This window comes from Procambarus clarkii, chromosome 70, assembly GCF_040958095.1.
Source record: "Procambarus clarkii isolate CNS0578487 chromosome 70, FALCON_Pclarkii_2.0, whole genome shotgun sequence".
Taxonomy (NCBI): Eukaryota; Metazoa; Arthropoda; class Malacostraca; order Decapoda; family Cambaridae; genus Procambarus; species Procambarus clarkii.
Window position 1 is genome coordinate 22,032,726 of NC_091219.1, and position 25,311 is coordinate 22,058,036.

Below are 25,311 nucleotides of genomic sequence, written 5' to 3' on the forward strand. Positions count from 1 at the left end.
AAGGGGCAGCATACCAGGATATGGTCGTGACGCAGGGGTCAAGGGGCAGCATACCAGGATATGGTGGTGACGCAGGGGTCAAGGGGCAGCATATATATAGAGTACAGTGAGTGTGGAGAGCAGTAGCAGCTGGAGCTGGGCTCCGTCCTGAGAACCCTCTTGTTCACTGTATGTGTCCTACTTTACACACACAAGTGAAGAACAACATTGTTCTATGTGTCCTACTTTACACACACAAGTGAAGAACAACATTGTTCACCGTATGTGTCCTACTTTACACAAAGTGAAGAACAACATTGTTCACCGTATGTGTCCTGCTTTACACACACAAGTGAAGAACAACATTGTTCACCGTATGTGTCCTACTTTACACAGTGAAGAACAACATTGTTCACCGTATGTGTCCTGCTTTACACACACAAGTGAAGAACAACATTGTTCTATGTGTCCTACTTTACACACACAAGTGAAGAACAACATTGTTCACCGTATGTGTCCTACTTTACACAAAGTGAAGAACAACATTGTTCACCGTATGTGTCCTGCTTTACACACACAAGTGAAGAACAACATTGTTCACCGTATGTGTCCTACTTTACACAGTGAAGAACAACATTGTTCACCGTATGTGTCCTGCTTTACACACACAAGTGAAGAACAACATTGTTCTATGTGTCCTACTTTACACACACAAGTGAAGAACAACATTGTTCACCGTATGTGTCCTACTTTACACAAAGTGAAGAACAACATTGTTCACCGTATGTGTCCTACTTTACACACACAAGTGAAGAACAACATTGTTCACCGTATGTGTCCTGCTTTACACACACAAGTGAAGAACAACATTAGCCAAAACAACGTCACTGACTCCAAAATTGGTTTGAAGATCTATGGAACAAGTTTCCAAAAACATCTTATCAAATTAGCTCATTAAAAATTTTCAAACGAAATATTTTTATCCATTTGTTTCCTCCCATATTTTTTCTGTCCTTCGTTCCTTCGTTCCTTCCTATCGTCCATTTCTTCATTGTTAAACCTCTTTAATTTGTTTATCTTCTCGTCTTCTTTGTCTTATCTGTGTCTCTGCTCTTCCCCCTTACCGTCTAGTCTTTGTTTTTCTTGTATTCTTATTTATCTTTCTTAATCCAAATAATTATAGTTCCGACATACAACTTCCAGACAGAAGCAGTTGTCTCAGACTAACTATCGCCCTTCCCCTCGCCGTTCCTCTCCATACAAGCTGCTTTAGTGTGAGGAAGCTTAATTTATTTAGTGTTAGGGTGAAGTCATATCGTAGATAAGTCGAAGCTGGAGCCATCTTTAGTCTGAGCCGCCATTATGTCACTTGCCGAGATTTCATGATCATGTGTATGTCGTGAGGATACGATACTGTATCTGGAGATGTTGGAAGCGGGAGGTGGGCGAGGGGTGAACGCCTGCTGCAGGCGCTGATAGAGAGGAAGGCGCACATGGAATGAAAGTATTATTGGCTGAACGTCTCGTTTTACAATACCTGATTGTGGTTGTCCATGGTGCTGGGCTTCTTGGGTGAACGTCTTGTATTGTAAGAGCCATCTTGGGGTTGTCTGCGAAGCTGCGCTTGCTGGCCAAGTGCCTCGTGTTACACTTGGCAACACGACAAGCGTGACAATCCGTCACTGTGCAACAAAACAATTCATGTTGTTTTCATTATGGGAGTTGTTGTTGTTGTTAAAGATTAGCTACTTGGAACAAACAGTTCCAAGTAGCACGGGCTATGGTGAGCCCGTAGCATTATGGGAGGGTTTATGCACAGCAGTAAGGCGGCTATTATGCAACCCGTTCTCGCAAATTCGTAAAGTCAATATTGACTTATTAACTACGTGCATAGGTGATATACTAAACATAATAGATACCCCTAAAAAGATTCATAGAAAACACCGACCTTACCTAACCTTGTTAGTATCTTAAGATAATCATCTTATTGCTTCGTAATTACAATTATTACTTAACCTATACCTATTATAGGTTAGGTGATAATTGTAATTACGAAGCAATAAGATGCTTATCTTAAGATACTAACAAGATTAGGTAAGGTCGGTGTTTTCTATGAATCTTTTTAAGGGTATCTATTATGTTAAGTATGTCACCTATGCACATATTTAATAAGTCAATATTAACTTATTAAATTTGCGAGAACGGGTTGTATTATGTCAGGTGTGACTGGCATTGTTAAAGACCAATTAGGTAGCTACTGTGCGCGGCTCTAACTTCTCTCTCACTTTCTCTATTTCTCTTTAATTTGGCTCAAACACGATTGGGTTTAGTTATTATTTTTTACACTTGCCCTTATACTCTACTTTGACTCTCTCTGTGTTCCTCCCACTCTCTCCTCCTTCCATTCCTCTTTTCTTCTATCCTTCTCTCCCTTTCACAAATGTTTCTGACATCCCTCCTTCTACTTTTCCTCTTTTTTCATCTTCCTCTCCATCTCCCTTGCCTACTTATCCCTCTTTCTTTAATTCCCTTGAATAGTATTTTATAACTCTCCATCCCACATACTTTCTCCTCTTTCCTCACTTTCTCTCATCCCTAATTCATTTTCTCACCTACCTCCTTGCTCACACATTCTCTCCCTTCTCCCTTACCCATCCTATCCTCTCCATCCTTTACCCACCCTATCGTATCCCTCCTTCTTTAGTATCAACTCTCCCTCCTCCCTTACCCACTCTCCTCCCTTACCCACTCACATTATATTGTAGAATGTCCCATACTGACTGACTCTCGCCCTCCTGGGCTAAGGTATGCTGAACTCTGTTATTACTGTACGAGTACTGGAACGCTTGATGATATATTGGACTTGTACCCAAGATTGACCATGTAATGTATCAATTATACAATATATGTATGTGATGTAACTATATAACCTGAGCTTGTTAAAGCACCTTAATCACCTTCAGTGATTAAGTGCTTAATTGCACACTAGTTTCTCTATCAGCTATCTAACCCTGTCAGAGTAGAAGAGACAAATGTATGTGAATGCATGTGTGTGTATATATGTATGTATAAATGTATATGCACGTATATGTGTGTGTGTGTGTGTGTATGTATAAAGTAAATATGGAAACTGATCAGAATTACATTTCACGTTTGTAAATGCACATTAATGACTATGTAAAAAACACATCGAACACTTTACGTAGGGCATACGTAAAATCTATGTATTTACGTATGTAGGTTAGCTTAGCATTTTAAAAGCACCGAATCACCTTCTGTGGTTGAATGTTCAATAAACCCTTGAACTATATGTTTAACAGATCTCTCACCCTGTCCATGGAGGACAGAAGAAAATGTATATATGCTGGTTAGCATTGTAAATGTGTGGCCACGTCTGTGGTAGAAAATAATAATATAAAAAAGAACACTCCTCTCCCTGCTCTCCCACAAGCTTCTCCCACTCTGCAGGTTAACATGGGAGGTCATTATCCTCCCAGGCGTCAGGGGCGAGCAGGTAATGCTTAATCCTTTACAATTAAACTCTATTGTGTCCTCCTCCTCTGATCTCACACATCCTTTGATGCTCGGAATGTTTCTGCAAAGAAGGAACAATTAAACATCTGTGTGTTTTCACCTAGTTGTACTCGCCTAGTTGTGCTTGCGGGGGATGAGTTTTGGCTCTTTGGTCCCGCCTCTCAACCGTCAATCATCTGATGTACAGATTCCTGAGCCTACTGGGTTCTATCATATCTTCATTTGAAACTGTGTATGGAGTCAGCCTCCACCACATCACTTCCTAAGGCATTCCATCTGTTAACTACTCTGACACTGGAAAAAATCTTTCTAATGTCTCTGTGGCTCATTTGTATACTCAGTTTCCACCTATGTCCCCTTGTTCGTGTTCTAAAGAGTTTGTCTTTGTCCAAAATGCCTTTGAGCATTTTATAGGTGGTTATCATGTCTCCACTTACTCTTCTGACTTCCAGGGACGTGAGATTCAGCTTCCGTAGCCTTTCCTTGTAGCTTATATCTCTCAGTTCCAGGACAAGTCTGGTGGTGCACCTCTGAATCTTCTCTAACTTTGTCTTGTGTTTAACTAGGTATGGACATACGTGGTATACAAAGTCCTGAACGATTCCTTACACAAGTTTCTAAAGGCAGTTCTTATGTTGGACAGTCTAGCATATGCAATCAACTGTTTACTATTTTTTTCACACCACACACACACCAAGAAGCAACACGTGACAGCTGACTAACTCCCAGGTACCTATTTATTGATAGGTAACAGGGGCATTCCGAGTGAAAGAAACTTTGCCCATTTGTTTCTGCCTCGTGCGGGAATCGAACCCGAGCCACAGAATTACGAGTCCTGCGCGCTATCCATCCAAGCAACGAGGCCCCTCTAAGGTCTGGCACTCTAAGCGACTAGAAGAGTGCCATTTTTTCCTGGCCTGACACTGGCAGCCAATAACCTTTCTATGTGGTGCCTCGTTTTATTGCCGTTTATAACTCTCTCTCACTCTCTCCTCCCCCTTTCATTTTTCTGAATGTTATGTACCAAACCTCCCAGAAAGTTTTCATATCTCAAGCCACGTAAAATGTTCTCATAATCCAGGTCTCTCTTAATGTTCTCATATCATTGTGTTCGCAGACAACCTAGAGGTGGTTTGTCACCCTGGGGTTGTCTGACACACTTCAGGTCACCCCTGGGGTTGTCTGACACACTTCAGGTCACCCTGGGGTTGTCTGACACACTTCAGGTCACCCCTAGGGTTGTCTGACACACTTCAGGTCACCCTGGGGTTGTCTGACACACTTCAGGTCACCCCTAGGGTTGTCTGACACACTTCAGGTCACCCTGGGGTTGTCTGACACACTTCATGTCACCCCTAGGGTTGTCTGACACACTTCAGGTCACCCCTAGGGTTGTCTGACACACTTCAGGTCACCCTGGGATTGTCTGACACACTTCAGGTCACCCCTAGGGTTGTCTGACACACTTCAGGTCACCCTGGGGTTGTCTGACACACTTCATGTCACCCCTAGGGTTGTCTGACACACTTCAGATCACCCTGGGGTTGTCTGACACACTTCATGTCACCCCTAGGGTTGTCTGACACACTTCAGGTCACCCTGGGGTTGTCTGACACACTTCAGGTCACCCTGGGGTTGTCTGACACACTTCAGGTCACCCTGGGGTTGGAGTCTACTTTAAAAACCTCTTTGAACTTTGTGTTTAATTCTTGGCGACCTCTTTATCGCTTTCCGTTTCACTCCTTCCGCCCACCCCAGATTTTCTTCCGTTCCTTGCTCCTCGTTCTTTCGGTGGGTGTGGAGGCCAGGCTGGGTAGGGATGGGGGTGGGATTCTAAGTGGAGAGGTGGAGGCTGAGGAGGTGGGGAGAGGTGATGGTGGAGAGGACGGAATGTGGGCAAGGGTAGAGCTGGAGGCGTGGTGGAGGGTTGGGGGTGGAGGTCCGGAGGGGTGGAGGAGGCGGAGCTGGAGGAGTTGGGGAGGGATGTAGGTGGAGGAGGTTGAAGCTGGAGATGGGAGGATATGGAGGCAGGTGGAGGTGGAGACGGGTAGAGCTTCCACCTGTGTCCCCTTGTGCGTGTAAAACCGTGTTGAATAATCCACCTTGTCTACCCTCTCAATTCCCCTGAGAATTTTGAATGTGGTAATCATGTCTCCCCGTGCATTTCTTTACGTTAAACAGCGATGTAAGGTGCAGTTCCATCAGCCTTTCCTTGTAACTCATGCCCCTTAGTTCTGGGACTAGCCTAGTGCATCTCTGAACTCTTTCCAGTTTCGTCTTGTGCTGGATAAGGTACGGGCTCCATGCTGGGGCCGCTTACTCCAGGATTGGCCATATATACGTGGTATACAAGGGTCTAAAAGATTCTTACACATGTATCTAAGGCTAATGTATCTAATGTTAGCCAGCGTCGCATACGCCGCGGATGTTATTCTTTTGATTAGATTTCAGGAGACAGGTTTGGCGTGATATCAACTAGATCTTTCTCTCTGTCCGTGTCGTGAAGGACTTCATCTCCAATTCGGTATCCAGTGTCTGGCCTTCTATTTTCCTCCGCCTAGTTTCATTACCCAACATTTACTTGGGTTGAACTTTAGTAGCCATTTCTTGGCTTCCTCATGTTACGAACCCTTCGTAACCGGGTTCTTTATAAACTGTATGATCCTACTCAAGTTCAGAGAAACCTAATCTTGGTGGGAATATAGTGCAATGTTTAAAGGTAAAAGTGAAAGAACACTTAAAATAACCCGTTATTATTTTCACATCACCATTATAATATATACAAGTCTATGCGATGTCAACCAGATTGGCGTTGCTGGCCTGCTTCACGGAGGGCGACCACAAGGTGCCTCTGAAGAGGTCTTCGTTGTGCACCTACTGGTACGCTCAAGCAACAAAGTCGGCAACGCCGGACCGACCCCACCAGCTAGTACCTTCATGAAACGTAGTCTACAGCGCCCCAACCACAGCGTTCGCTTAGCCTCACTGGCTAGTATCTTCAGGAGTAAAGTCTACGGCGCTCGACCAGCCCACTTGGGCTGGTGAAATTATTATTGAAATTTAACAGAAAACGAGGAGAATTAAATCGGGGGGAGGGGGTTGGGTAAAAGTAACAGCCCCATAAGTGCAATTATGCACTGTTTATGACAGTAATAAAGAGTACTTATTACACTTAGTATTAAATCGTACTGTCAATTCGGAGGATGGGTTGGTTGTAGACACCCCCCCCCCCGTCTTCTCTGTTGTCAACTCCCCCATGTGCTCTCTCTGTTTTCCACACCCCATTTGTCCTCCCTGTTGTCCACACACTATATGTCCGCTTTCTTGTCTACACCACAGTGTGTCCTCTCTTTTGCCCACACCCCATGTGTTCTCTCTGTTTATCACACCACATGTGTCCTTTCTGTTGTCCACACCCCATGCGTCCTCTCTGTTGCCCTCACCCTATGTATCCTCTCTGTTGTCCACACCTCATGTGTCCTCTCTGTTGTCCACACCTCATGTGTCCTCTCTGTTATCCACACCACATGTGTCCTCTCTGTTATCCGCACCCTATGTGTCCTCTCTGTTGTCCATACCCTATGTTTCCTCTCTGTTGTCCATTCCCGCATGTGTCCTCTCTGTTTTCCATACCCCATGTGTCCTCTCTGTTGTCCACACCTCATGTGTCCTCTCTGTTGTCCGTAACATGTGTCTTCTCTGTTGTCCACACTACATGTGTCCTCTCTGCTGTGTACACCTCCAAGTGTCATCTATCTTGTCCACATATTATGTGTCATCTCTATTTTTCACACCCCATGTGTCTCCTCTGTTGTCCACACCCTATATGTGTCTCCTCTGTTGTCCACACCCTATATGTGTCTCCTCTGTTGTCCACACCCTATATGTGTCCACTCTGTTGTCCACACCCTATGTGTCCTCTCTGTTGTCCACACCCTATGTGTCCTCTCTGTTGTCCACACCTCATGTGCTTCCTTTGTTGTCCACACCCTATGTGACCTCTCTGTTGTCTACACCCCAATGTATCCTCTCTGTTGTCCACACCTCTCTCTCTCTCTCTCTCTCTTTGCCTCAGTTTTGCGTCGTATTTAATTTAACAACACCAAAGCTTTTTTTTTTACCTGGGTTTAATAACAACAAATATGAGAACAGGTTTAACTGTAAAGAAAAGTTGCCTTTTAATCCCTTCTTCAAGCTTCACTCCATCCCCACATATATCTATGTCCTTGAGATATATCCTTGTCCCTGCTAACCCTGAGATATATTTACGTTTTCTTTATATAAATAAATAATGCGTTAACATATAATATATATTAATCAGTCTGTATTATTAGGTAACTGTATTACAGATGTGATGATTTTAACATTTTTTATCTAAAGTGATTTATTATCTAAATTATTAATTTCATTTTCTCAGTTCACATGAAAAACTTTACTTGAGTCCTGGACTACGTTTAAAACTAAAGTTTTCTTGGTGGATGATGAGTGAGCACATGTACCTGGTCTTTATAACCTAACCTTGTCGATAGGCCTTACGCCCAACACCAAACAAAAGTTACCATAGCATTAGGAATCTACATCAGAGATGTTAATATTATCAAAGTTGAATGTTGCTGAATAAAAGATGCACAGAAATTAAATGGCCTCTGTTGCACACTTAGGGTGCATAACTGGCCGACCCCGCACAGTGCTCAAGGGAGAACGTGATAAGAACCTCCGAAGGATACCTGATCAACCAGGCTGTGATTCATACGTCAGGTTGCAAGCAGCTGCGTCCAACAGCCTTGTTGATCAGTCCAGCAACGAGGAGGCCTGATCGACCACCGGGCCGAGAGAACGCTAAGCCCCAGAAACACCTCAAGGTAACCTCAAGGTAAGGTACTTGGCTCGCAACCGATAGGTCCAGGGATTGATTAGCGAGCTGGGAGTTGCGTTTGGGCACGTTTTCATATCTGATGCCTCTGGTCAACTAGAAGTGAACAGGCACCCAGGAGTGGGGGTAACTTTTGTGGCTTTCCTCCTGGCGACGGTCAGTACGTGGCCTAGGCCCTAGGGGAGGGTCAGTACGTGGCCTAGGCCCTAGGGGAGGGTCAGTACGTGGCCTAGGCCCTAGGGGAGGGTCAGTACGTGGCCTAGGCCCTAGGGGAGGGTCAGTACGTGGCCTAGGCCCTAGGGGAGGGTCAGTACGTGGCCTAGGCCCTAGGGGAGGGTCAGTACGTGGCCTAGGCCCTAGGGGAGGGTCAGTACGTGGCCTAGGCCCTAGGGGAGGGTCAGTACGTGGCCTAGGCCCTAGGGGAGGGTCAGTACGTGGCCTAGACCCTGGGGGAGGATCGGTACGTGCCCTAGACCCTACGGAAGGTCAGTACGGGGTCTAAGCTCTAGGGGGAGGATCAGTACGGGGCCTAGGCCCTAGGCCCTAGGGGAGGGTCAGTACGTGGCCTAGGCCCTAGGGGAGGGTCAGTACGTGGCCTAGGCCCTAGGGGAGGGTCAGTACGTGGCCTAGGCCCTAGGGGAGGGTCAGTACGTGGCCTAGGCCCTAGGGGAGGGTCAGTACGTGGCCTAGGCCCTAGGGGAGGGTCACTACGTCGCCTAATCCACGTACCTTTTAATTTAAAATATAAACATTTGCTTTAAAATTTAATTTAAAAAAACATTTAATTTAAAAAATTATCTGACTAATTAATTGCAGAGAATAAAATCTATATTAAAAAATGCATAGCAGCGTATTGGAAGTGAACAGAGTGTAAATCACTGTTATTTAAGTAATGACGAATGGTGTACGTTAAGGTAGGTAGACTCCAAAAGGTAGAGTTGTACTCCCATTTCTTACTGTATATACACCGAACGTATTATTTAGTCGTGGCTGGTCAGGAAGTTTTTATTGTGGCCTTAACAATATGATTTTAGGTTGGTTTAATGTCAAGCGTCATCAGTGGACAACGTCAGAGCGACGTTCAGGCAACCAAAAATGCCCACTGAGCTTGAGTAGTTAGGCGTGAAGCCCAACATTAAATCAGGTTTATGAAGTAAAGCGTGTGGTTGCTAAACTGCTTAAGAGGTGAGCAGAGTAGAAGATAAGATAGAAAGGAAGAAGTAGTGTTCACATCAAGCATTCTGTTGAGGTGGGAGGGACCCTGGCGCCCAGGGGCACTAAGGGCTATTGATTCCAACTGCTAAAGAAAACGTAAATGGGTGACTTACCTAAACTATTGAGTGTGTTTACTAGTTGTGTTTTTGCGGGGGTTGAGCTTTGCTCTTTCGGCCCGCCTCTCAACTGTCAATCAACTGTTTACTAACTACTTTTTTTTTTCACACCACACACACCCCCCAGGAAGCAGCCCGTGACAGCTGACTAACTCCCAGGTACCTATTTACTGCTAGGTAACAGGGGCACTTAGGGTGAAAGAAACTTTGCCCATTTGTTTCTGCCTCGTGCGGGAATCGAACCCGCGCCACAGAATTAAGAGTCCTGCGCGCTATCCACCAGGCTACGAGGCGCCCCGGTGTGTGTGTGTGTGTGTGTGTGTGTGTGTTCTCTCTCTCATCTTTACCCCTATTTAATCCTCTTCCCACCTTTACCACCTCTATTCACTTATCTTTCCTCTGGAAATGTAGTTAACTTCCCTCTCTTGCCTTTTACCCAACACTGGGTAGTTCACTATTTCTCACCGCCGCCCCATCGTCCAGTAACATGCTGCTTTATTGTATAACAACTCGGCCAACAAAATCTGTAGGTTCAACGCTAACAAGGTTGTTTCAATATTAATTTAGTTTAACATTAAATTAAAGTCATTTAGCCAGCTTCGCCAGCGGAGACCGTCACTCAATATCATATCCCTTACAGCCTCTCTCCTCATAATTATAACAATAATAATAATAATATTTTATTAACAAACATTATAGTCTAACAACAATGTTTAATTCATACATGTCCAAACGTAATATTTTTTAACTTTTGCATTTTATTTTTGCACTTAGCTCGATGTTTTAGGCTGGTGGTGTTGAAAACTGGGCCTAAAAGGGTATTATGTAAAGACAATAGACCAAAATAATTCAATATAGAAACCACGATAACGAGCCACGACGAAAGGAAAGGAGGAAAATTAATATGAATTTATATATATTTATTAAAGAATTTTTCGAGATGGAAAGATGAACCGATTTTGAATTCCTGTTTGAATGATCAGATTATCATTTATGTCGTAACATAATATTAAAGAGTGATAGTTCAGTAACGCAAGAAGTGCGGTGATTGTGGGCTTGTGGTTTTTATTGCGAGTCGTTAGTTTTGTTGCGTTGTATTGTGCAAGGACAAACATGTCCGTCCTTACGGTGAAGACATCATTCAGCAGGCTGAGAACTGTGCATCCAAAATACTTGATTATGTTTTCAATAAAACTTAACCAGCAAAATTAATGTTGCATGAATTATTATAGGAACATTTTCCTGAGGTTATCTTGAGATGATTTCGGGGCTTTAGTGTCCCCGCGGCCCGGTCCTCGACCAGGCCTCCACCCCCAGGAAGCAGCCCGTGACAGCTGACTAACACCCAGGTACCTATTTTACTGCTAGGTAACAGGGGCATAGGATGAAAGAAACTCTGCCCATTGTTTCTCGCCGGCGCCCGGGATCGAACCCGGGACCACAGGATCACAAGTCCAGTGTGCTGTCCGCTCGGCCGACTGGCTCCCAACATGGACATTTTGGTCCATGTTGCTGCGTAGGTTAGGTTAGGTTGTTTGGTTATGAGAGGTGATTTGGCAATATTTAATTTTAGCATGTTTGGTGTACACAGCCCTGGTTCATGATGCGCTGACTGCCTGGTTATAATGGATGCACACTACTTGTGTGTATTATTAGACATCTGTTGATGTATACACACTCTTATTTACCTTGATATGTCTAAACTCAGACCGAGTGTTCGTGTTTACCTCTCTGAAAACCCACCTTTCCCCCCCACCCCCCGCTCTCTACACTGACTTTACCCCCCCCTCCCCCCGCTCTCTACACTGACCTTACCCCCCTCCCCGCTCTCAACACCCACCATTCCCCCCCCCCCCCGCTCTCTACACCCACCATTCTCCCCCCCCCCCTCGCTCTCAACACCCACCTTTTCCCGCTCTCTACACCCACCTTCCCCCCCCCCCGCTCTCTACACCCACCTCCCCCCCCCCCGCTCTCTACACCCACCGTCCCCCCCTCCACCGCTCTCTGTACACCGACCTTCCCCCCGCTCTCTACACCCACCTTCCCCCCCCCCGCTCTCTACACCCACCTTCCCCCCTCCCCCGCTCTCTACACCCACCTTCCCCCCTCCGCCGCTCTCTACACCCACCTTCCCCCCTCCCCCGCTCTCTACACCCACCTTCCCCCCCCCTCCCCCCGCTCTCTACACCCACCTTCCCCCCTCCCCCGCTCTCTACACCCACCTTTCCCCCCCCCGCTCTCTACACCCACCTTCCCCCCCCCCCCCCGCTCTCTACACCCACCTTTCCCCCCCCCCCCCCGCTCTCTACACCCACCGTCCCAATAGCATTTTTTCACTGTAGACCACCTACGTGAGACCAATCTTAGAGTATGCAATCCCAACGTGGATACCCCTCTCTAGAAGCACACAAAGAAACTTGATAAGCGAATGAACTTTGCAACTAGGATCGTCCCAGAACTACGAGAGATGAGGTACGAAGAAAGACTTAAAGAACTGGACCAGTTCTAGTTTGAACTGAACCTCTATCGCTTCCTCTTTCAATACACAGAGAAATCACATTAACGTGATGTATCAGTGAGCAAATGCGTAGGAGCCGTGATGAGGATTACCTTCGACCATGTCGTGGCCTAGTTGTCTGAAGCATTTGCTTGGGAGTACCCAGAGCATATGTTCGAATCCTCATCACGGCTACTACGGATTTTCTCATTGATGCTTCGCGTTAACATGATTTACCTGTTCATTATATTTACTTGCATTTGCATAATTTTGCATGACTCCAGTGCTTCTCGCGAATTTTCCATTTTGTTCCAGATCTTTTGTCTCGTTTCTGTGTCATTACCAGAGTCGGAGGTTTTCCAGAAAGGAACAACTTCTTCCAGTATTAACCTCTTTGTTCAGTATGTTCAATATATGTCATCTTCTTCCTCTTTTGAGAAGAGAGGAAATGTTACCATTGAACACCAGTTGTACAAGAGGGTACCGGTGAACCTTTAGACACCGATGAGACATAATGTTAGAATTTTTTTTGTGTAAAAGTAGTGTGAACATTAAATGAATTTGACGAACAGGTTTTGTAAACCAATTTAAGTAATTTTCAGAAGTATATGTGATAAAATGGTAGATCAGGAGTCATTAGACGCCCAGCGGCTGGAAAGGCGGGGTCCAAGATGTAAAGCTTGATCATTGAGTCATACACAGGTAAGTAATTTCTAAAGACCAACACTGTAGTGTCCCTTGCCTCTGCTACAGGTGTGCAGGAGAACCAACAATCCCACGTACCGAGAGAGGTTCTTGTTTGCTCTGGAGGAGGAGGAGCCTCCACTCCGCGCCCTGGCATTCTACATGTACGCCTCGGACAAGTTCACCAACACGCTCATCGGCGAGGCTCAGCTTAGACTCACAGACGTCGACCTCTCGACCCCCTGCGCCCTCGTCCTCCCTCTCACAGACATGGGTCAGGTGAGTGTGTGTTGCCAGGCATATCTGACGCAAGAAGAGAGACGACACATGTCTATCGCTAGAGGAGAGGAGAGATGTGTTTGTGGCAAGAAAGGAGGGGCAGGTAATGGGGAAGGGCAATTGTCAGTAATGGGGAAGGGGCACCTGTCTGTCGCGAGAGTGGAGGGGGCACTTAACTGTCGCCAAAGGGGAGGGGGACAGATTTGTCTGTAGCATGAGGGGAGCAGGATCATTTGTCTGTCACTGGAGGGGAGGAGATAGCGTCTGTTAGTTTCCACCTAAATTCTCTCTCATTGGTAACTGACACTATGATGCAGTTGAAAGACAGACATAGTTTACCCGAAGTATACCAGATGTAAACCTGCAGCAGTCCCTCAATATACGTTAATTAGTTTCTACTGTGAAGTGTCTATCGCGCTGTTCATAATTTTGCAGTCATCAAGTAATGTAAAATAGTCAATTGAGTTGGTTTATTAAAACTGGTTAGTTCTTAAAGGATATAAGCGTTGACGCCTATATCGCTAAGTAATATTGTGTATCATAAGTGTATTTTTCTAAGTAATATTGTGTATCATAAGTGTATTTCGCTAAGTAATATTGAGAATCATTGTTATATTCCACCTACACTTAATTTAACACAACAAACATTGCCTCTTAGCTTCCTGATGCTCCTCGACGCTCTTCTCGTCTCACCATTATAACACCTAACCACGTCCACTGCATCATTTGGCACTATGAAGCTCCTTACAGAGTGTTCAAACACTAGTCACGCGCCTTTTAACACTGGTGTATCGTGTTATATCAACATCAATACCATATAATACATTCTAACTAATTCAAACACGATCCAGTGTTTGTCTAATAAATTAAAACTCTTGTTAAAACATTGAAATGCTTTCTAATTCCTTTTCTAATACCTGTAGAAGGGTGTTGGGTATGGAGAGATAATGTTCTCCCTATCGTACTTGCCTACGGCTGAGAGGCTGACCGTGGTGGTGGTGAAGGCACGCAGTCTCCACTGGACAGGAGAAAAGACTACAGCTGACCCCTTCGTTAAGGTACGTTCAACTTGTATTTGTTGCCTACAAGAGAGAGAGAGAGAGAGAGAGAGAGAGAGCTACATTTATCTGATAATTTTAGGGGATCAATTTGTTGTTCTTTGTGAAAGTTCTAATGAATATATAACCATTTTGGGGGGATTATATTCACTACTTCGTTATAATTTCTTGAATGGATTTTAAATATCTATCTAGGAGTTCGTCTTTATCTCTCTCTGTGTTTGCCAATGCAGACGATGTATTACAGAAATGTGGCTGAAGATCATAATTGTCCCCTTGACCCATTTCCCTATTTCTTATTCATTACAAATTCTTGAAGCAATTCACATAAGAATAGAACAACCTACCATGAACACCCAAATCACGGAACTATTTACTCTACCCACCATGAGAGTAAGGACAAGACAAGAACATAACGATACCAACACAGAAGACACCGTTCAACATAACAGGCCAATTACACTTGATTAATCTTTGTATGTAGATAGCAGCTGCCTCGTATGGGCCAATAGGCCTTCCGCAGTTACCTCTATTCTTATGTTCTTATGTATCCCCCCATGTTTTCACCTCTCTCTCTCTCTCTCTCTCTCTCTCTCTCTCTCTCTCTCTCTCTCTCTCTCTCTCTCTCTCTCTCTCTCTCTCTCTCTCTCTCTCTCTCTCTCCATATATATATATATATATATATATATATATATATATATATATATATATATATATATATATATATATATGCAAACAAGCCTGAATGGTCCCCAGGACTATATGCGACTGAAAACTCACACCCCATGCACCCGGTTCGAGTCACTTCTGGGGTGAGAGTTTTCAGTCATATATATATATATATATATATATATATATATATATACCTCTGAATCTAACCTATATTAGAAATAATCCAGCAATCCCACGCCTATAATGTTATGTCTATCATTGTATAGTTTGTCCTGAAACAATTACAAGCTAGCTAAGACAAGGACAATATCAATCTCTAAGGATTTAATTTGACATGAAATGTCAAATGACCCAATTGCCTTCCTGATGACCCCCCCCCCCCATTAACTACCAAACCACTCTGATAACAACCAATCTATCATACTAACAATCAAACTACCCTAGAAAAGGAGCAAAACCACTGTTTAGTGACTAAACTGCCATACAAGAAGATAAAATGTTGACAACTAAACCCCTTTACATTGCCTTACCATCCCCCCAACACACCAAACTACCCTGCACTAGGCCTAACGTCCAAACCACCCTACCTACTAATGGTCTAACGACCAAACCACTCTACAACAGGCTGATGACCAAACCACCAACAACAGTTATAACGACCAAACAATAGGCCCTACATTTGGCCTAACAACCAAACCAGACCACAATAGGCCTAACGACCAAACCACTCTCCACAGGTGTATGTGCTGCAGAACGGTAAGAAGGTGATGAAGAAGAAGACGAGTATCAAGAAGGACACCCGTTCACCGGTGTTCAACGAGGCTATGATCTTCAGCGTTCCGGCCCCCGCACTTCACGTGAGTCTCGTAGGAGGGGGAGGAAGCCTAGATGAGGGAGGGGCAAGCCAAGATGGGAGGAGAGGGAAGTGAAGGCAGGGAAGGATGAGAAACCAAGATGAGAGAGGAGGAAGCCAAAAATGAGAGGGAAGATAAGACAGAGGGGGGGGGGAGATACCAATATGAGGCTGGAGAGGAAAGCGAATGAAGAAAAGCTTAGATGAGGGAGGAAATGAAGAACGAAAGAGGGAGGAAAATGAATGGGCAGAAAAGTAATGAAAGAATGGGGAGAAGAGGAAAGCCAGTTTAAAGGTAGATGAGAGGAGGAATGGAAAGAGTAGTAATATAAAGTATGCCTACAAGAAATCAATTTGGGTTTTCTCAGTGATTGCTCATAGGCGTACCTTTTTTTCCCGTTACCGCAGCAAACGTTTGCTCGTAGGCATAGCTACATTTCTGTAAAACTTGGTGGTGGCCGGCATCCGTCGACAAATATATTCCCGTGACCGTGATTAACGATTGCTCGTAGTTGTACTTTTTTCAACCCGTTCTCGCAAATTCGTAAAGTCAATATTGACTTAGTAACTACGTGCATAGGTGATATACTAAACATAATAGATACCCTTAAAAAGATTCATAGAAAACACCAACCTTACCTAACCTTGTTAGTATCTTAAGATAAGCATCTTATTGTTTCGCAATTACAATTATTACTTAACCTATACCTATTATAGGTTAGGTAATAATTGTAATTACGAAGCAATAAGATGCTTATCTTAACATACTAAGTAGGTTAGGTAAGGTCGGTGTTTTCTATGAATCTTTTTAAGGGTATCTATTATGTTAAGTGTCACTTATGCACATATTTAATAAGTCAATATTGACTTATTAAATTTGCGAGAACGGGTTGCTTTTTTTCCCTGTGGCCGTTAGAAACGATTGCTCATTAGCAGTCATTTTTAGTACCTCAGCGACGCATGGTCGTTGGCCCAGGTCGTTCTGGCACTCTAGGTAGGGAACACCTTCCGGCGAGGGGCCTCGTAGCCTGGTGGATAGCGCGCAGGACTCGTAATTCTGTGGCGCGGGTTCGATTCCCGCACGAGGCAGAAATAAATAGGCAAAGTTTCTTTCACCCTGAATGCCCCTGTTACCTAGCAGTAAATAGGTATCTGGGAGTTAGTCAGCTGTCACGGGCTGCTTCCTGGGGGTGGAGGCCTGGTTGAGGACCGGGCCGCGGGGACACTAAAGCCCTGAAATCATCTCAAGAAGATACCTAATTTTAGTTACCTAATTACCGCGCAGTTCTAAGCATCCCTAATGTTCAATGACATCATCACCCAGTCTTCATCATTCCTCAATAAGGCTGTTTTCAATGATTGCATGTATATTCCCAATTTCAAAGCTTGCCTATTTCTTAGTTCATTCATATAAATGTCCAACCTACGCTTGAAACAATCAAGGGATCCCACGGAGCCACGGAGGGTCGGTAAACGTCCTCACTCCACGGCTGGTAGCAGTCGACTCCCCAATATGTCATTCAAGATGCATGTTGAGAAGTAGTGAGGTGGCTTTCTTTCCGTTTTGACCTATTAGATAAAATCAGGCCCAGATAATATTAGTTACGGTTACTACGGTTACGAGGTATGAGCAATACCTAAAGGGGTCAGCGTCTCACATTTATATTATAATATTTAATGTCATGTTATAGCTTTTATAGTTTTATTGCATCTTTTATGGAGTATTAATCCGGCAGGTAAGCTGTGATGCCTTAAAACATTGGCAACAAACATTAAGACATTGGTCTGCACGAAGCATGCTCTGATGCCAATATTGGTCGACGACAAGACGATGAGGCTTATTTGATCTGGACATGTGCAGGGCTTATGAAATAAGCAAAATTCTATATATAACAGCTAAACTGTGCTTGTTTGTAAATAACTATCTATTAGATAGTAGACTAATAAATTTGTAACAAATGCAGGATAATTCTAAATATACAGTCCGCTTTAAATCAACAGTAAATTAGAAAAAATAATAAATTAATAAACAAATAAATTCCTGCTGAGAGATTTACCGCACAATGACTATAAACAGTCGCGTCAACATGGTAACTAAAAATGTCCACAAATACAAACAAATGCGTCAACGTGGTAACTAAGAATGACCACGGCTACAATCACATCAACGAGATAACTAAAAATGACCTGAACTTTAAACCATTGCGTCAACGAGGTAACTAAAACTAACCACGACTACAATCAATCGCGTCAACGAGGTAACTAAAAATGGCCACTACTAAAAATAATCTACAAATAATAGTTTCTTACGGTCACAGGGGAAAAAAGTACGCCTATGAGTAATCACTGAGAATAACCCAAATTGATTGTTGTTGTTTTAGGTTCAGCTACTTTGAACAAAATTTCCATGTAGCACGGGCTTTTATGAGCCCGTAACAAACTGATTGCTGGTAAGCGTACTTTATACTTCCGAGAGGGAGAACCACCTCGAATGGGAAGAAAGCTAGATAGTGGCAGGTGAGCCGATGTGGTGGAGGAATTGAGAGTTGGCTGAAGGAGGAAGATAGAGCCAGCCCAAAAGTAAGCAAGACAGAGATTCAGATAGACAGACAGACATGAATGAAGTGAGACACTGAGGGGTAAAGTGAGTATCAAATGAGCCTTCCTATGAATTTTAGCTAAAGACATGCAGATCAATTAAGCTAAAGCAAACTAAATATTTTATCAGGTCTAGATGTTGTCACCAGTGGTCACTGGCGGCAAAGCTCACAGCATTGGATACAGTCCATAAACAGTGTTTAAATAATAATGACTTATATTCTTAAACATGCAAAATATGAGACAGGATAAAAATGTTAAATATATTAAAATGCATTATGTCCCTTCTGCCTTTCTGCAGAATATCCAGCTGCGGGTGACGGTGGCCGAATACAACAGTGAGGGAGGGCAGGCCAGGTCGGTGGGTCACGTGATTGTCGGAACACAGGCTACTGGGAAGGCCCTCTCCCACTGGAACCAGATGATGTCCGCTCTCAGGAAGCCCATCGGTATGTGGCACCCGCTGCGACGGTAATGCCTGTCAGGACGGTAGGCCAGGAGCGAGAGGAACCAATCCTAAGAAAGCCAATGAACGCTTCCAAGGAGGTTGTTTAATGAAGCAGGAAATTCGACAGAGGCAGTTTCAAGTTCGGTTGTGCTGAAGAACTGATTAAGTATTACCAAGACACTGGTTAATAGTTTATCAAAGTCATATCTCCTGTAGGTGTATAAGGGGTGGTCTATCTCGTGTACGGCTTTGTGCGAGTTGCCTGGAGAGGGATGTTAGTGGCAGCTTCAAGAGTGGGTATGTTACGGGTGAGAATTGGTATACTGTGGTAACCATTTGAGAATAAATATTAAACAAACCTTAGGTAAAGATAGATAAATTACACAACAGTTGTTACAAACAGATATGTGAACAGACATAGGTTCATTACACAAATAAGTCAAATTAAATGGATCATTACAGAGAGCACGAATAAAAAACACAATTGACAATATTTAATAACAATTACGGAAAATATGAAAAAATAGTCAACAAAGCCAGCAGGCTTTGTTGCCAAGCACCGTTCAGGAATATCTATATTTGGAGAAGAGGTCGTCGCAAGGTGTAACATACATGGAGTCTGCTCTGTTCTCATGGGATTAATGTCATAAAAAGAGTTGTTTTAGAGGATTGTGATACGTGAATTTATATGAGAGTCGATATCACTCTAGTGGCCTCGAAGGGGAGGAAGCCAGCGCCTTGTCAAAGGCCATCTCAATGTTAAGAAGGATTTTTCTCAACAGCATTTTGATCTAGTGTGTCTCAATATTGGAGGTTCAAGTGTTATTACCTGATCTTGTTGGTTGAAGGAGTTATAGAGGCCAGTGGTGACATGATGATTCAAGGAGTTATAGAGGCCGGTGGTGAAATGCTGGAGGAGTTATTGAGGCAAGTGTTGACATAATAGCTGGAGGAGTTATAGAGGTCCGTGGTGACATGATGGCTGGAGTGGTTATAGAGGCCGAAGGTGACCTGATAGATGGAGGGGTTATAGAGGCAGGTTGTGAAATGATGGCTGAAGGAATTAAAGTGGCTGGTGGTGACATGATGGCTATAGGAGGTATAGAGCCCATGGTGATATAATGTCTGGATGAGTTATAGAGGCCGATGGTGACATGATGGCAGGTGGAGTTATAGAAGCAAGAGGTGACAGGATGGTTGGAGAAGTTATAGAGGCTGTTGAAGACATGATGGCTGGAGGAGTTATAGAGGCAGGTGGTGACATGATGACTGGAGAGGTTATAGAGGCCGAAGGTGACGTGATGGCTGGAGGAGTTACAGAGGCAGATGGAGGCGTGATCGATAGAGGAGTTATAGAGACAGGTTGTGAGATGATAGCTGCAGGAGTTATAGAGGCAAGAGGAGATATGAGAGCTGCAGGAGTTATAAAGGCAGGTGGTGAGATGATGGCTGGTGGGGTCATAGAGGCCGATGGTGACATGATGGCTGGAAGAGTTATAGAGGCAGGTAGTGACATGATGGTTCGAGGAGTTATAGAGGCAGGTAGGGAAATGATGGATAGCGGGGTTATATAGGCATGTGTTGACATGATGGCTGGTGTTACTGAGGTGGGGTGGTGACATGCCAGCTACAGGAGTTATAGAGGAAGGTGGTGACATGATGGCTGGACGAGTTATAGAGGCCGATGGTGACATAATGGCTAGAGTAGTTATAGAGGCAGGTGGTGACATGATGGCTGATGGGGTTATAGAGGCAGGTGTTGACATGATAGCTGGAGAAGGTGTAGAGGCCGATTGATACATGATGGCTGGGGGAGTTATAGAGGCAGGTAGTGACGTGATGGCTGGAGGAATTACAAAGGAAGGTGGTGAAATGATGGCTGTAGAAGTTATAGAGGCAGGTGGTGACGTGATGGCTGGAGAAGTTATAGAGGCAGGTGGTGACGTGATGGCTGGAGGAGTTATAGTGGCAGGTAGTGAAATGGTGGATGGTGGGGTTATAGAGGCAAGTGATGCCATAGTGGCTGGTGTTATAGAGGTGGGGCGGTGACATGCTGGATACAGAAGTTATAGAGGCAGGTGGTAACATGATGGCTGTAGGAATTATAGAGGTCGGTGGTGACATGATGGCTGGAGGAGTTATAGAGGAGTTATAAGGTGATGGTCCTTATAGGAGTCGGTGGTGACAGTCCTTATAGGAGTGGGTGGTGACGGCCCTTATAGGAGTGGGTAGTGACGGCCCTTATAGGAGTGGGTAGTGACGGTCCTAATATGAGTGGGTGGTGACAATCCTTACAGGAGTGGGTGGTGACGGCCCTTACAGGAGTGGGTGGTGACGGCCCTTACAGGAGTGGGAGGTGACGGCCCTTACAGGAGTCGGTGGTGACGGCCCTTACAGGAGTGGGTGGTGACGTTCCAGTGAGGAGGAAATCGTGATTCCTAAAAGAAAGGGACGGCTACGGTTCTTGAAGGAGGTGATAATGACAGTGCCTTTAGTAAATGGTTGTGCTTGTTGTCGTGTTGGAATAGGTGGTGGTGTGCCTGGTCTTCTCTGGAGCATGAGAAAGTGATTGGGTAAATCACTTTATAGTTTATAGGGTAGAGGTGATTTTTAGTAAACCTTCGATGGACGTCGTTGACCGAGGCTGCATTGATGTATGTTATCATTGCTGGGAAGAAACTATGTGATATAAAATGATTTCGTGTTGAATATACTAACGGAATATATATATATATATATATATATATATATATATATATATATATATATATATATATATATATATATATATATATATATATATATATATATATATATATATATATATATATAATATATATATTTATTTATTTCGGACGTTTCTATGATTCCAGCACCTGTCCACTTCTACATGGTGACGAACTTAATCTATGGTAATATAACATATAAACAGTATTATTAACAAAATAACATAGAACATTTTCTGCATGTTGCCAGCGGGCACTAGAAAAGCGTGGTCCCTAAATGGCTCGTTAAATGAGGACTCCTTAACGATCGTTAGACAAGTTTAGTATCTCACATATCCATCAGAAAAGGGTGTAACCATTGTAACTCTCCAGTTATATATTCGATTTATGTGCAACCCCCATGGAGAGAACAGAGCAGCAGCCTTCTTGTTTACTTGCTAGTTGCGTCAAGGGCACATGATTGGTCTCTCTGATCTCATCTCCCGTATTTTTTTACCCCGCTGCTTTGAGGGGAGAACTAAAGTCACTACACAAGGTTTAGGTATCAGATTGTTACTGAAAACATAATCATAGCTCATTTAAATAAAAACTTTGATTGGGCATGGACCATAAATCTATTCAAATGCTTAATCAAAATCTAAATTGCAGATTCAGGGTTAAATAAATATAATACATTTCTATGTTTAAGGCGATTTACAATACAACAGATGTATCCACTGGTAAATTATACCTAGATATATTAATAGGAAGTTAAAAAATGTGTTATATGCAGCAACAACGCAAATTAACATATTCACAAATACCAAAAATATATTACGAAGTATGGTTTGTAAACTGTCTTATATATACCCATTAATAAGGAGAAATTAAGTCCGTTTTCTCTAAATAGTCTCTTCCTTGGCTTGAGAAAGGACGGTATTCCTAAAGTTGTATGTGGGGGGGACTGATCAATAAGCAGTTGACACAGTGAGTTTGTGTATATAGTTTATAAATTATACATAAAGAACACATTAGGGGTCTCAGCAATATTATTAAGGTATCAATAGACTTGCAGCAATTATTTTTAATTGTATATTACTGTATATTAGATATATTTTTCTAAAGATTGTTCACTACAAAAATTATTGAACTAAGAATAATTTATCAAGTGCTAAACGATGGTTTTGACAATTTTCGAGTAAAAAATAAGTGTTTCGTCGTGTTCACATTCCAGTATAACACCAACTGATGATTTTTTGTTTTCAAATTTAAAAAAAAAAAAGTGGATGACATACGATGTTTGTTTAACGTAATTTTGTCATTATTTTTTCTAAAATTGAAAACAATTAAACAAAATTACATCAAGCTAAATTAAGATGAACAGCCCTACAAGATGGTTTCTTTAAATTAGTATGGTATAGGCTACAGCCAAGAGTTGTAGAGATTTTGAAGGACTTGGTTGATTGCATGTTGCCTAGATGTACTTACCTAGTTGTGCTTGTAGAAGTTGAGCCTTGGCTCTTTGGTCCTGCCTCTCATGTGTCAATCGACCAATGTACAGGTTCCTAAGCCTATTACGCTCTATCATATCTACATTTTTTTATGGATAGTCGTATATCATATATCATAACTACATTTGTGTAGATATCATATCTACATGTGATGGAAAGGACGCTATACTGTGGATTGCATACACGCTACGCTTACCCTAGGCATTTGCTATATATATATATATGCAGTATATCCAATGGAAGCTGCTTACATGCTGTTTGCTGCATATTGTGAACATGCAGTATGTCACGTGCCCATGCTGCGTACATGCTGTATACTTGTTTAGCACATGCCACGTAAATGCTGAGTGTGCGTATGCACTGGATGTGCTTCCTATGTGATATGCACATGTTGTGTACACATGCTGCATAATTATATGAACCACAAAAAGTGAATTTCAGCATTGTCGTAATAGATAAACTAAATGAGAATATATTCCAAAAATTAGTAAATTTTCCTAATTTTCTGTTAATATAGTGTCCACTGGAAATAATATGCAAAATCAAATAATAAACACCATATAAGGCTCAGTTTTTGTCGAAATTAATTGCAAAGTTATTAAAATGAGTTTTGCAAAAGTTACAAAAGTTATCCATAACTTTAGCAAAAAGTTATAAAAGTTATCCAAAGTATAACTTTATAAGTATAATAAACATTATATAAGAGGTGGTAGCCCACCAAAATCGGTCATGTTTTAAATTACATTTTATACAAGTGCTTTTGAGAATTTGTAGAAACGATAATAAAACGTCGGTCATAACGTTTTAATAAAACGTGTTTTAAATGTTATGATATAACGTTTTAGAGCAAAGAATCTTAAAACGTTAATTGTAATTATTATCTATTGCAAATATTAGGTATAATTATCTTTATTGCATTTGAAACAGACAGACATTGACAAAGATTAAAGGATTCATATACAAACTCAGATAGAGATGGAGAGAGAGAAGAGAAACAGAGACAGAGTGAGATGGAGGGAAGCTGAGACAGAGATAAATAGACAGATGTAAACAGAGACAGGGAGAGAAGGCTTAGGGACACAGAGACAAAGAGCAAACACCAAACACACACTCATACCTGGTGGCTGAGTGGAAGTGATCAGGATTCGTAATCCTAGGGTCTGGGGATCTATCCCCGGCGATGGCGGAAACAAATAGGCATAGTTTCTTTCACCCTGATGCGCCTGGTTTTCCTAGTAGAAAATAGGTACCTGGGAGTTAGCTGCTACAGGCTGCTTTCTGTGAGGGGGGGGGGGAGGGGAGGAATTGTTTATTGATTGACAGTTGAGTGGCAGGCCGAAAGAGCCAGCGCTCAACCCCCGCAAGCACAACTAGGTGAATACACACACACACACACACACACACACACACACACACACACACACACACACACACACACACACACACACACACACACACACACACACACACGAAGAATTTTTCTGATTTGAATTAGAAACGCATTAAAACGTCCTTTGTACGTTTACTAAAAAATTATACAATTTAATTGACTGAAGTCGTTGTATTCTATATGTTAAAAGGACGACTTTATATAAATAGTTACAGTATCATCTTCCTGCTACCAAATAAAAACGTCAGAAAACATTGTGTTTACTGGGAGCAGAGGATTAATGGGTCAGTTCCACAAGATCTGTCCTAGACATCAGTCAGCTAGCTAGCAAGAGGCTACTGGAATCTATCATTACCTATATTCCGATACAACAAACTTGTTCGGTTTATCGAAGGCTCGCTAAGGGCGACTGTGTACTTATGAACTTTATACAGTTACTAGATATGCCGGAAGGTGCTTAACCTGATTGTGTGGCTCATATTTCATCTGTATTATATTAATAATGAACTCAAAACACACTGTAGAACACTGCACCAAGTACACAAAAAAAGCAGAAGAATGTTGCACCCAGTGATCTCTTTTGGTCGCTGTAACGTCGGCCTGACGTCGTCCACTGATGACGGTAAACGTTAAGACAACCAAGCATTACCATGTCTATAAAGAACCAGAGAAACGGTGCATCACCATGACTACAAGGAAGCAGAGCACTGCATCATCATGAACGCCAAGAAGAAGACTACACTACCTTGTACACAGAGATAGTTTGGGTAGCACAGTTCTTCTCGATATCGAAGTCACTTTAAGGTGATGAAGGTGACTGTTCCTAAGAGTAACCGAACTCTGATGTGATCAATTAACCTTCATATTAATCAATTAATTCTGATGTGATCAATTAA

At 42.9% G+C, this 25,311-nt stretch overlaps 1 protein-coding gene across 2 annotated transcripts in view; it reads left to right on the plus strand.

Annotated features, from left to right (window-relative positions):
• LOC123775302 (uncharacterized) overlaps nt 1-21,535 on the plus strand; it is a 65,607-nt gene extending 44,072 nt beyond the window's left edge. For both annotated transcript variants that reach the window (XM_069311645.1, XM_069311644.1), the window contains exons 8-11: nt 12,971-13,180; nt 14,104-14,238; nt 15,648-15,767; nt 18,663-21,535. In XM_069311645.1, coding sequence (XP_069167746.1) covers nt 12,971-13,180; nt 14,104-14,238; nt 15,648-15,767; nt 18,663-18,836 — 639 coding nt within the window. In that variant the 3' untranslated portion in view covers nt 18,837-21,535. The remainder of the gene's footprint in view (nt 1-12,970; nt 13,181-14,103; nt 14,239-15,647; nt 15,768-18,662) is intronic.
• Nucleotides 21,536-25,311: the final 3,776 nt, after the last annotated feature.